Below are 13,702 nucleotides of genomic sequence, written 5' to 3' on the forward strand. Positions count from 1 at the left end.
GTAAGAGGTCTGCTGGATTTTAAAAATGATTAATTTCACCTCTTTTCTTTTCTTTTGCTTAAAATAAAGAAGAATATATAGCAGAGATTTTTAAAGAACAACTTATTCATTTGTAAAGAATCCATTAGGTTAAATGTGTACAGTGTGTCTAGTGCCTATAGAAAATCCTCCTACCCCTTTTAAATAATGACTTTATTTGTCATACAGCCTAAAATCATATCACATTCCCAATAAACTCTTACAGTCAGTGAAATGTTTTGTAGCCTTCTCCTAACCGGTTCCTTTCTACAACTTTATTGCAAAGGTATTTTAAATTGAAGAGTGTAGTGAGAGTTAAGGTATAGATTTTCACAAGGTATGATGATATTCTATAGGCGCTGAAGAAGCTAAATTATTTTTGAAATAATGTTTAATAATTAAAATGTTAATTTTAATGGCTAAATTTCACATTCATGGATATATATCTAATGGAACAAATAAAAAAAATGTTATATTAAAAATATAAATGGTATATTGAATCGAGCATATATATATATATATAAAATATATATATATATATATATATATATATATATATATATATATATATATATATATATATATATATATATATATATATATATATATATATATATATAAATATAGGGTCTCGCTTGTGTCTACGTCCGAACCACGGGCCAATCATAAGCCACGAAATGCTCATGACGTGGCGATACTGTGTAAACGCGGAAGAGTGATATGCGAGAGAGGTGGGCGACTTTAATAATAATCTTAACTCATATCAACTGAGATACTCGTTTGTTATTATAATTCTAGATAGGTGAAAACAAATATGAAGACATTGTTATGCTCAACCACATAATTTGTTAAAAGATATGCAGCGCAATGCACGAGACTACAGTCAGTTGAGTGAACATTTAGAAGTCTAGAAGTTATTGATTTTGATCATTGTTTGTTTAAATCTCGTGCTGATGTGCAGATGGTCGAGATGGGGGACAGTGAAGGAGTGATTGCTACAGAGCGGTATGGCTCACAGGAGTCTTGGAAATACCTGCTGAAGGAGGGAAAGGTGAAGAGACGGAAGGATGCGGTGAACGGAGGATTGGCGGCAAATTCAGTCTCTGGCGTGTTTAAAGTGTGTGAGGAAACAAACATATTAATGTCTTTCTGAAAATAAACTCCGAGACATCACTTAACAAACCACATATTTACTTTCTCAGAGCGTTTTCCTGCCACAGGGATATCCAGAGAGTGTCAGTGAAGATTACCTACAGTATCAGCTCTGGGACACTTTACAGGTACACTATGACCATACATCTAGTCAACATCTAGTCAAGTCAGCTTTATTTCTGTTGCACTTTATTTGGTGCAGATTTTGTTAAAGCTGCTTTACATAGATGGACAGGATAAAAATAAATGACATAAGAAAATTTTACTCAGGCAGTTCGAATGCTGGCATTGTTCTAGTTAAAGTAAAACTCGTTTAGTTTAATATTAATGTCATTGTTAAAGCCAAGGTACAGATGGAGATACCTTGTACTATAGTTATATAAATTTGCTTCAAAATTGGTGTAAAAGGAGTTCACTGGAGATAAATTTTAATAAAACCAAAGAGATGATAAATAGTTAAAATAGATAAAAAATAAACTAGTTCTTAGTCAAGGGTTGAAACCTCTGGTCCTTGAGGGACATGAAATAAAGACAGTTGGATGTTTTGAATATTTGGGAACATTTGTTGATAGTGGATTGACATTTGCTGCAAATTCAGAGTGCTTTAAAAAAAAAAAGTAATGCAGAGATTATATCTCATTAAGAGGTTACAACAATTTGGTGTGAGTCAAGATATTCTAAACATGATAGACAAGAACTTGGTTGAAAGTGTTGTGAGTTTTAACATGATTGCATGGTATGGACTGTTGCCAATTAAGGAAAAGCTAAATTAAGTGTCGAGTAGTAAAAATTGGCAGAGCCATTGTAGGTAGAACACAAAGATAATGAAATGAAATGTATTAGATGAGAATTAAACAGAAAACACATGTCATTATAGAAGATTGTTTCCATCCTTTAAGTGTAAAATTTCAGCTCTTTCCATTAAAAAGACGTTTTAGACAACCTCAAGTAAAGAAAAATGTGTATCAAATGTCCTTTGTGCTGACTGCCATTAGAATTTTAAATACAGAGTTCTAAGTATGTAAAGGGTTTAAATAGAGATTTTAATGAGATTTTTGTGATGATATTGAATGTATTTGTGTTCCTGTTTTTTCTGTGATGTGTGTAATGTGAATGCTGATGTGTTCGTGTGGTGAAGCCAAAGATACATTTCTACTTGTGGACAATAAAGAAAGTAAAGTAAAAAAGACATAGTGGCAATGAACCTAAAAAATTCTAAATAAATACATTTTCCACCAGTTGATGAAAGAGGACAAACTTTGGGAGAATCCAGGTTCAGTCGGGGAACTTGTTCTCCTCTGGCCAGATGGAGAGGAATCTGAGCTGCAGCCAGAAGCATCACTCACTGATATAGTTGCATGTGTTTTGTTTTTATTTTCACGTATAGAACAAATTTTTTTTTTCCTGTTTGTTGTTATTCAAGTCTAACACATCCCTGCTTGCAGATCTAATTTTAATCAAATTTTGGATCTAGAATTAAGCAGCTCATCCTTCCGTGCATGCTTATAAGATTTTGTGCTTTAAATTAGTTAAACAGGTGTATTTAAAAAAAGTATAACCTCTAATGTACATGTACAGTATATACACTAACATCATAACATTGTCTTCTCTCAAAAGGCATTTTCCAGCTCTCTGTCTGGCACTCTCGCCACTCAGGCTTCACTCAGAGGTGTTGGGGTTGGTAATCAAGAAGCAACAGTTGCAGCAGCTACAATAACATGGCTACTTAGAGGTATGTGCATTCACAAAGGACTGATTTATATGTCTCGAATTCTTTTCTTTTTAACCATTTTCTTTGTTTTTGTTCAGATGGAACAGGGATGCTGGGAAGAATACTGTTTGCCTGGCTCAAAGGGTAATGCTTTGCCAGGGATTCGGATTGTAAAGATGTTTGTGTTCAGATATTTAACCGTGTCCTTGTATTTCAGGAGCAAGTTAGATTCAGAAGCCAAAAAATGGAGGTACAGCATGCTCAAGAGTTTACTTTTTTTGTTAATAATGACATAATAATAATAACTACTTCAACTAACTGTCTTTCAGGCTCTTTGCTGATATTCTTAATGATGTGGCAATGTTCATTGAGATCGCGGCCCCTCATTTCCCTCCTTTTTACACTCTAATCGTCTGCATTGCTGGCATATTTAAGGTAAAATATTAACAGCATCTTCTTCTTTTAAATATTAACATGTCGGTACCTTAGTCATAATCTGTTTGATGGTGCATATCTAGGTTTACTCCTCTGTGTCTGTTATTTCAGTCTATTGTAGGAGTTGCTGGTGGAGCAACAAGAGCTGCATTAACTGTCCATCAAGCTCGCAGAAACAACATGGCTGACATCTCTGCTAAAGATGGCAGCCAGGTTAGTGTTCACTTGGGCTACATTTGAAATAGCTTACTGTTTGATTACTTTGCAACCACTATAAAATAGTGTTCTTCATATTATGGTTGGGTGTAATATGATTGTAATAAGATTTGTTTACTGTTAGTATGCTGTTTTGTAAACTATAAATGCTGGATTTTCTGTTCCACTCTCTGGCAGTTTTTCACCCTTGTGAAACAGATGATAAACATGTGATGTGAACTCTCCCTTCTGTGCTAAATGATCCAGCAAAAGTCCTTCTTATTGTGGGAAATGAACGTCATTAGATGTGTCAGTGGTGATTTGTATCAGTGTATCATTTCTCTGCCTTTTTGTTCCGTCAAGGAAACTCTGGTGAACCTGGCAGGACTGCTGGTCAGCCTGGCTCTAATCCCGCTTGTAACGGATAACCCATTGTGAGTTCCACCCAGATATTCCAGTAAACTCTCTAAACGAACGGATCCTGGACTAACTTGTGCTCTTTCATGCAGGTTGACATTCATCCTGTTCTTCCTGTTCACTGTTCTCCACCTGTTTGCCAATTACAAAGCTGTACGTTCGGTTGTTATGGAAACTCTCAATGAGGCTCGGTTGTCCATAGTCCTGCATCAGTACCTGCTTCACGGTCAAGTGTTCAGTCCAGCGGAGGCCAACCAGAGAGAGCCTGTGTTCTTGTGTACGGCCTGAAAAACTCATCCCGTTTAACTCTTGTGCGTCCTTAAATTGTTACTATTTTTGACCACTGTGGCTGTGTCAATGGAAACAGCACGCCAACCTGATTTCACAAAGTATGACATCTATATTGATCCAGAAGCAGCATTCCAATCAGCCAATCAGAATTAAAGGTTCAGGACACCTTAGAGCACTTAAAAAAAATTAAGAATTTGTGTTTGTTGAGCATCAGTTAAGACGACATTAGCACCTAATAGCTTTAATTGTGGGTAAAACTGCATAATTTTGAGCTTTTGTCAGCTATTATTTCATCTTTGGGGTTTAAAATAATTTCAGGGCGTGATCAAAATCGGTGACGTAGCGTGAATCTGCTGGTGAAGTGATGACGCGTCGATTTCTCATTATTATTCATAGCAGAGATTAATTTCTTATCCTATAAGAAGCCCCCGCTTCTTAATTATTCATGAGAGCACGTGCTTTACGAAGGTAAGGCAAACCTGCCAAGCTGTGAGACCCAATGACTGGGTGAGACCACGCACAGCACAGGTTGTATGTGTTTGTTTCCATGATCCACAGGGTTTGTTGCTTGTTTCCCCCTGCGACGCTGTCAGGCCCGATACAGCAAAGCTGTTGGTTTGCAGCAAGCATTTTTGTCTGCAGAGCTGTACGAGAATTGGAGAATGGCGGCCTTTTGGGTTTTATCAGTTGAGTTTGTTACCATTCAGACACATCACCTATCTCCATGCTGCTGTGAGGATGTTTAAAATCCTCCAGATTAAAGGCAGGGTTAATAGACAGGGAAAGAGACCTGCTGCACTGCTATCCACTGTGTCTGCATTCAGACCCAGGGATTGAGGAGGAGAAAAGTCCTCCTCATTTATAGTGTTTATATAAACACGATTATCTTTATATTGATATAACATATTGTGGTTATGTGTATATGAAACAAGAATAACAAATGTAGCAGGACATTAAATTACTGTTTATTTCTTTGCATTTTAGCTATAAAATCGAGCGTCTCCTCACGGTTTGTCATATTTTGTAAGCCAACTGACAACAGTTCGCTCTCCTCTTCTTCCCATGCTCTGCTGGCCACGCTCACTCCTCCCTCTGCTCACAGAGCTCCACGCCCATCTCGGAGCATTTTTTGATAAAATTCTGAGGTAGACTTGAACTAAAAGACGGGGTTTCATGGCCCTTTAACGGATGTTTATGTTAATTTTAGGCTTACAGTTAGGTTTATGCACTTCTACATGATTGTTAACTATTATTTCCCACTGATTTTGGGATTATTTTACAGTTATGGTTGAGTTTAGGGGTATGGATTACATTTTCGAACAAAAATGATGTTCCAGGATCAACATAGATGTTAACCCGGGATCACATTGTACAGGGCAAAATTATGACGTGCGAAACTGTGTGTGTTTGTTGACATTTTTTCATAAATCCATTTTAACCTAGGTTCATAAAAATAGGTCAATTCTGGTCCTCTGTCCTATTAAAAGGATAATTCAGGCAAAAATGTCACTTCTGTGTTGATTTTTCTCTCTCTGTTGAACACAAGATATTCGACACCCCAACCTTTTCTGATAATAAAATTGCATTACATTAAAAGGATGATTTTTTTTAGGGGGCTTCTAAAGCTTCTGTGTAACTTTTTATGCATTGACGCACAAGGGGTAAATGCCTTATTCTTACAGGATGCATCATTTTCGGTAATGCTCTAATGTAAAAGCTCTTTTCTCTGCAGCATTTAGAAGAACAGTTCCAATCAAGCTGGGTGTGAGGCTTGGAGACATCATTCACGAGTCTGTTTATCTGCTTTTAATTATTCACCAAATCAGAAAAGTCTATTTTTTGTTTATAAAACACACTAGTGAAATAATTTCTTTATGACTCAAAGGCCAGGAGATCTGCAGCTAGCTTTGAAGAACAACAGCAAACCATATCTCATCGGAATCAAAAACGGTACAAAAACCTTTCCTGATTCTGCTAAATGTTTAAGTGAAGTGTAACATGCTACAAAATGAACATTTTGAAAGAATATGCAGTGTATTCTTGCTAAATTATGACTCCGCCAAGACTGGTGACATTCATAGGCTGTTTTGTCTTGTCAGGTGCTGTGTGTGTTTGTCTGGGAAGCGATGCGTCAGTTGATGATGAAATAAAGGCAGTATGCCAGGCCTTGTGTGTCAGTGCAGTGCTACACAATGAGTCCTCTCTGCCTGCCGTTCTCCAACAGCTCTCCAACACTAAAGGTGAGCACCTGCGCAATTGTTGATCTTTTAAATGGCAGTGCTGATTGACAGAGTTTTCTTTGACTCTGGATTTCATTTTTCAGACCCCTGGGCATTAATATCACAAAGTCATAAGATGATTGATGAGATTTTCCAGACTTTCCTGAAAGGTAAGAGTAAACATTTTATTTGCAGTCAGAGGAAGATTTATTGTGACGTTCATGATCCTGGTTCACTTTGTCAGAACTCGGTCAGGCAAAATGGCAGACAGACCGGACACTACTGGACTGGAACGAGTGGCGTGTGGAATGGACCAAAAAGAGAAGTTGAAGTAAACTTAACAATGAAATGGGAGCGGTTTTTGTTTACTGCAGATTTTCACTTTTAAACATTTGTCAGTTTTATATGTAACACCAGGGATTAGGCGCCAAGCTGAAAGTGTACAGATTACTGTACAAATAAAAACAATTATGAGGATAACAGGGTCAAAACAGTTTATATAAGGTCAACAATGAGGTCACACCAAAAAAATAATCAGAAATGAGTGGAAAAAAGTGACTATGCAAAAGTCTGGGGTCAGTAACTTTTTACAAATATTTCCATTCAGTGAGTGAAATGTATGAAAGGAGACCTATTATGCTATTTTTTACAATGTGTAAAATAAGTATCTGATGTCCTTAGAGTGTGTCTGTGAAATTTCAGTCCAAAATACCCCACAAATAATGTTTTCTAACTCTTTAAAACTGCCCCTTTTGGGATTTGATCCTAATTGTGCCATTTTGGTGACTGTCACTTTAAATTCAAATGAGATTGTGCTCCTAGGCCTCTTTTTAAAGGATGGCAGTGTTACAAATGCCTGTGTGTCAGCATAATAGCAGATTCAAAAACAGTACTAACGTTCTACACTGATGAAGAAAAGATTGTCACTAATAGGCAGGCTTTCTCAATCCCATGACATGCACAAAGGGAGAATTCTCAATCAAAGTGTTTCTGTAGACTGTTTTATCATGTGTGATTATAAAAATAAATAAAATACATTTTTACCTTTAGAAGCTGGTTATATTTACACACTGTTGCTACACAACTGTATTTAAACCCCTTAGAAAAGGGATTTTTTGCATAATATTTTCCCTTTAATTGACCAAACATGACCATAACAAGATTCAATACGTCTTGCTATTCCAGATAAATGCTGCACATTAACTGTGAGGCATAAAAATACTGAATAATGATTTGACCTTAGGTGTGGATATGATCACTCTTTGATTGGTAAGAAGTGTTTATTTAGCTTTTGTCATCACAGGAATAAATAATATAAAAAAATAAAATATAAGTTAATTTAAATTGTAATAATCTGTCACAATAATACTAGTTTTACTGTATTTTGATGAGATATTATGCAGCTTTAATAAGAAAAATATTTTCAAAAACATTAAACAGGGTGTCTGCAGGGTCTTACATTTCAATAACATTTAGCCCTTATAAAGTCTTAAATTCCCTGAAATATTGTGTTGTATGTCTTAAATCGTTTTTAAACTGGTCTTAATTTTCCTCTGTCCAAGTAAAGCTACCCAATCAGCCATCTGGACCAAAAGCAAACAAATAAATATTTTATTTACGTAATTATCTCCACAATAAACACACCTTTAACAATGTTAAACTTGTAAAAGTTTGTTAAAAAAAGAAATATGTTGAAAATTGTCTTGTTTCGACACAAAGTGTGTTACTAACAAATAATTACATTTGATTACATTTATTTTTTTTGTGGAGAGCAAAAAACAAATCCACTGGGCTAATCAGGCCATTAGAAATAATCATTAGTGTGTGTGGTCCTGTAAGTCTAAAATTTCATTACTAATGGTCTTAAAAGGGTCTTTAAAATGTTTCAATTTGACTTGATAAAACCTTCAGAAACACTGAGTAAAGCCGACCCCAGACTTTTGAGCAATGGTGTTTGTTTGGCGTAACTTTTGCACTTCCAGAGAAAACATTTGCCAAAAAAACAAGTAAAAGAATGCTGCTATAAATGCGAACAATGTCAAGAATCCAGTGGAACTCATCAGTGTGTCATATTTCAGATCATAATTCACTTCTGTTCAGTCCAATGCAAGCAGTCAGTAATGCATTATATTAATGTGAGGAAAACTTTCATCAGACTGATTAAAGTCATTTAGATGCAACATCAGCATGCAAAGTGAGAAAGGTGAAGCCTGTGAAGTCTAAATGTCACAGCGCTGCTCCATAATGAACTTTCCTCAGGTGTCTTTTGAGATTCTCTGTGCGGTTGAAGCGGCGTCCACAGAGGGAGCAGTTATATGGCTTTTCTCCAGTGTGAATGCGCTCGTGCTTCTTCAGATCGGCCAGACGACTGAACCTGAACTTACAGTATTTGCAGCCGAAAGGTCTCTCGTTTGAATGGCACACAAAGTGAGCACCGAGGCTGGAGGGCGAAGCGAAGGTCTTCCCGCACACATGGCAGCTGTGCAGCATCTCTCTGCTCTCGCTGGTGCTGACGGCACTATGACCACCCTGAGCGTCCACCATATTCTCCACCCGCGACCTCAGAACGTGTTTAGAAGCACAACTCACTGGTTTATGAGGCTGGCTGAAGTGGATGATGTTAGGAATTGAGGACGCCGGCTGCTGAATGTGTTGCTCCACAAAAGGAGCGTCCTGCACTGGAACAACAGGAGCTAGTGTTGGCACATGGGCTGCATCTCCTGTAAGAGGACATTCCAGAGGCTCGGGTTTAGACTCCAGCTTGATTGTGTTTGAGACCTGTGGTGTTTCCACCGCTGGAGTCTTTCTGCTGCCAGATGAAGAGTTGGAGATCCTACTTGAAGAGCTAGTCTTAACCCGGGACAGGGGTCTTTGATTATTGAAGGAATAGTCACAGGTCGTTTGCAGAGAATGATGTCGACTGTTTATAGGAATCTCATCTAAAACTAGGCTTATATGAGCAGGTTCATCAGTCAGACATTCTGGCTGCTTTGTCTCCTCACTCGGAGCTGAATCTTCATGAGAATGAAGATCTTCCTGTGCTTGATCCTCCTTTAAATGAGACTCATCTCTTGGAAAAGAGACGTTCAGGACTTCATCTGAAAACGTAAAGATATTTTAGGTAGAATCGTTCACTTCACTACTCTCGCTACAATCAAGTCAGCTTTACTTATAGAACGATGAATAGGCAAATAATAAGTCATGAAAATCTCTGACCTGAAGCTTTAGTGTTTCTCTCCTGGAGCTCTCGGAGCTTCTGCTGGAGTTTGTGATTCTCCAGGCGTGTTTTGGCGAACTCCCTCTGATACTCCAACACAGCCTGACCCATGAGCTGCAGCACCTCCTGGACAGCAGCCGTGAGGAGCTCGGCCACATTGGTGACCAGGAGATCCATCTGCAACTATTTATATATTTACATACATACAGCGTTCAGAATAATTGAGTTCAGCCCATTTTGAAAATGAATATTTTCCTCCAATTCTCAGTGAATATAGTCGATGTATTTAGGTGTATTTAAACAAAACAGATTTATTTTACAGATTTATTCATTAAATTAATATTTTAGTCACCAAACATTTAGAAGTTGATAGATAATACAATTAAATACAAGCTAAATATTGTAAAAAAATATATAAAAATACAACCTACATTTCAACTAATATTTTTCATTTTTTTTTTTGCTTCTCTTGATTTTTCCCCTTTTAAATTTGTATTTAATATTTTTCTATAACATAAATTTGGGTGTACTAGTTTAGGACCATTATCGTAAGTTATTTTGCTAGATAAGCTCCAGATTAGGCTGACTAATCTAATGTATATGCACAAATATAATATTTGGCAAGTTTATTTATATAGCACATTTCATACACAGTGGCAATTCAAAGTGCTTTACACAAACAAGAATAAAAGAAACAAGTATAAGAAAAATAAAAACAAATAATAAAAATGGTTAAAAAAATAAAATAAATAAGCATAAAAACAGATAAAATGTGTTATAAAAGAATGAAAAAGAAAAGAAAAACAGAATAGTGTGATCTGTCGGACGTAGCACAGTGCTCATTCAGTAAAGGCACAGCTAAACAGATGTGTTGTCAGGCTTGATTTGAATGTGCCTAATGTTGGAGCACATCTGATTATTTATGGAAGCTGATTCCAGCAGTGAGGGGCGTAGTAGCTGAAGGCTGATTCACCCTGCTTTAACTGAACTCTTGGAATTTCTAGTTTATTTGATCCTAAAGGTCTGAGTGATCTGTTAGGTTTGTATTCAGTGAGCATATCTGTAATGTATTGAGGTCCTAGGCCATTTAGTGATTTATAGACCAGTAAACATACTTCAAAATCTATTCTGAATGTAACTGGGAGCCAGTGTAAAGACCTGAGGACAGGTGTGATGTGCTCTGATTTCCTGGTTCTGGTCAGAATTTTGGCAGCAGCGTTCTGGATGAGCTGTAACTGTCTGACTGTCTTTTTGGAAAGACCAGTGAGGAGGCCGTTACAGTAATCCACCCTGCTGCTGATAAAAGCATCAACAATATATATATATATATATATATATATATATATATATATATATATATATATATATATATATATATATATATATATATATATATATATATAATATTGTGTAGCTTCCTATTAAAAAAAATATGCATGCGGTGGAAGTCAATGGTCACCAACAGTTTAATGGCCAGCTTGATTTAAACTATTTTTATTTTGTGTTCCAGTAAAAAAATTAAGAATTACAAATTTGGAAAACAATTGCTTTAATAAAAGGATACTCCATGACTCATAACTACAGTTTGTGTTAAACTGCATGTCTGAAGCCTTATAGAATTAAACATTTGAGGTAAATTAGTTTTTATATATTCACACATTCATTCAGTGACAAGTTTGTGATATGCTTCTTATATTGTTTACCATGGCACTTTGAATGTTCGGTCTGAAATCACGACTTGATAACAACATTAACACTATTTATTTGACTGTGAGCACTGTTGTACTTTGATAGTCATTGGCTGCTAATATGATTTCGCTATTTGAAATCTGCAAAGAATAAAGAAAACAAAATTATTTGTATATAAAACTATCTTTACCTCAAGTAGTTAAACAATGGCACCATATGACAGGTATTTTAACATATATTTGCTTTAGGTTGGAGACTTGACAGCATAATTTTGGTAAAAACCATTGTTTGGTACAACATTAATGTCAACATTAAATAAGACGCTGACACCTACCTCTCAGCCCTCAAGAGCGATGACAGACTGTAACTGAGGCTTTAAACCGAGAACTAACATCAGAGAGAGGTCTTTCATAGTATTTATATGTTAAAACGGCATGGTGTTGTTTTCAGTTTAAGAAGACTGGCTAGTAAAAACAATGACGTTTCCAGCGCTCGTGTTGTGAAAACGCATGTTTGTGACGTATTACTTCCTCTACTACGAGCGCCCACCGCTTCCTGTGAATGTTGCCAAGTATTCGGTCACGCGTTTACCCGTTTACTGTTTTTATGGTTACTATAAGATTACTAGGGAATTCCTAGGAGGCCACGCATTAAAATATTGTTCTCTCGTTTTCTCCTGATCTCGACATAACAAAAAGTTGTTTTCTCGTTATCACAACATTTTTGCTTTTATTTATTACTGTATTAATAATTATTATCAATACCTGACCAGGCGACCTATTTTCTGCCTATTCCGAGAGGATGCCCTAGACATGCATACAGTAGCTTTATATCGCTTAATTTGCAGGGCTTCACTTTTTACAGTAATTGTAAATAAATTGCGAGAAGGCCAATAGGGAAAAGGACACACATGCAACAACTTATTTTGCGGCATAAAGAACTATTCATTAAAATGGTAACAGTTGAGGTAACAGTTACAAAAACATTATTGTAAATAATGATATAATCATTTACATCTATATAATCATGAATGTAGATTATTCATGAGCATGCACGTTTGTGCTCATTTGATTTTGTAAAAACAAATGTATTTTGTTTCTGTGGTTGCCTTGTTCATTTTAACCAAAACAAGCACATTTTAATTCTTAAATAAATTGCAATCGATTGTCATTGTAATAATTAGTAATTCCTTATATTTATATAGCGCTTTTCTAGACACAAAATTTTCTTTACGCATTGGGGGAATCTCCTCATCCACCACCAGTGTGCAGCATCCACCTGGATGACGCCAGAGCGCACACCACACTCCAGCTGATTGGTGGAGAGGAGACAGAGTGATGAAGCCAATTATGAAATGTGGATGATTAGGAGGCCATGATGGACGGAGGCCAGTGGGCAAATTTGGCTAGGATGCCATGGATAAACCCCTACTCGGTTTAACATCTCATCCGAAAGACGGCACTCACTGAGCAGTATAGATACTGGGGCGTTCGGACCCACACAGACCGCAGGTTGAGCGCCCCCTGCTGGCCTCACTAACACCACTTCCGGCAGCATCCTAGCTTTCCCAAGTGGTCTCCCATCAGCTTCAGTGGGTGACCATGTGAGAGTTGTCGAGAGCTAGCTACCATTGTAAACATAACATGTGGCCCCAGACTACAAAATTCTCATATTGCACAGGTAAAATACGATGTACAGTCAGAATGATCGATTTTCCTTTTATGTTAAAAAAAAAACAGTTTCATTAGTAAAACCAATGATAATCATTAGTAACTGTAAGTAGTTTTAAAAATGTGTACCTTTACTTTCCCTTCAGTACATTTTAGTGCAGTATTGGTACTTTTACTCCACTACTTTATTTTTTCTTGTCTACTGAACTACCTCAAGACACGGATGCTTTATAAATGCAGCATTAAAGTGTCCAAGATGTCCAAAATCTTTACACGCAGTGATCCAGAGACTGTTTAGACTGCATGTCACCGATGAGAGGATGGCAGATGTGTACTGTATGAGGACTGAAATCACTAAATAGTCTAAAACAATCACCAAATGCACTACAGAATGTTACGTTTACACACACAAGTTTTTAATAATACACAAGCAAATTGCATGTAAACTCATCAGCTTTTCATAGCATAATACTCACTACTCTTGAGTACTTTTAAAATGGCTACTTTTTACTCATACTTTGAGTAATATTCACAACAGATACCTTTACTCTACCTGCACTACATATTTGGGCCAGTAATGGTACTCTTTCTACCACTGATCATGGTGAAATATTGTCTTCTCATAGCAAAGTGTAAATCAACAGAAAGCTTCTTTATTCAGCTGTCAGATGATGTAAGAATCTTAAAA

At 36.6% G+C, this 13,702-nt stretch overlaps 2 protein-coding genes across 3 annotated transcripts; one reads left to right on the plus strand and one right to left on the minus strand.

Annotated features, from left to right (window-relative positions):
* The first annotated feature begins 724 nt into the window (after positions 1-724).
* Positions 725-6,950, plus strand: rusf1 (RUS family member 1). 2 transcript variants are annotated; one of them, XM_056453730.1, is made up of 15 exons: positions 725-749; positions 980-1,135; positions 1,221-1,298; positions 2,788-2,902; positions 2,980-3,025; positions 3,099-3,131; positions 3,211-3,316; positions 3,428-3,529; positions 3,875-3,945; positions 4,021-4,205; positions 5,952-6,009; positions 6,105-6,169; positions 6,319-6,459; positions 6,543-6,608; positions 6,683-6,950. In XM_056453730.1, the coding sequence occupies exons 2-15, from the start codon at positions 980-982 to the stop codon at positions 6,766-6,768; spliced, it is 1,308 nt and encodes a 435-aa protein (XP_056309705.1). In that variant the 5' UTR covers positions 725-749; the 3' UTR covers positions 6,769-6,950. The 2 variants fall into 2 exon arrangements, with proteins under 2 accessions (XP_056309705.1, XP_056309704.1); XM_056453729.1 differs by lacking the exon at positions 725-749 and adding an exon at positions 765-900.
* A 60-nt stretch (positions 6,951-7,010) lies between these two features.
* zgc:113090 (uncharacterized protein LOC553741 homolog) lies at positions 7,011-11,769 on the minus strand. The gene is made up of 3 exons (XM_056453731.1): positions 11,679-11,769; positions 9,655-9,838; positions 7,011-9,536 (listed from the first exon to the last, which is right to left on the minus strand). Exons 2-3 carry the CDS (start codon positions 9,830-9,832, stop codon positions 8,665-8,667), a joined length of 1,050 nt encoding a protein of 349 aa, XP_056309706.1. The 5' UTR covers positions 9,833-9,838; positions 11,679-11,769; the 3' UTR covers positions 7,011-8,664.
* Between the last annotated feature and the right edge of the window lie 1,933 nt (positions 11,770-13,702).

This window comes from Danio aesculapii, chromosome 3, assembly GCF_903798145.1.
Source record: "Danio aesculapii chromosome 3, fDanAes4.1, whole genome shotgun sequence".
Lineage (NCBI taxonomy): Eukaryota > Metazoa > Chordata > Actinopteri > Cypriniformes > Danionidae > Danio > Danio aesculapii.

Coding starts and splice junctions, on each gene's coding strand:
- rusf1 (XM_056453729.1), top strand. Junction 3,317..3,427: donor GCATTGCTGGCATATTTAAG/GTAAAATATTAA, acceptor CTGTTATTTCAG/TCTATTGTAGGAGTTGCTGG. Junction 3,946..4,020: donor CTTGTAACGGATAACCCATT/GTGAGTTCCACC, acceptor TCTTTCATGCAG/GTTGACATTCATCCTGTTCT.
- zgc:113090 (XM_056453731.1), bottom strand. CDS start 9,832: ATGGATCTCCTGGTCACCAATGTGGCCGAGCTCCTCACGGCTGCTGTC. Junction 9,537..9,654: donor GAGAAACACTAAAGCTTCAG/GTCAGAGATTTT, acceptor TTACGTTTTCAG/ATGAAGTCCTGAACGTCTCT.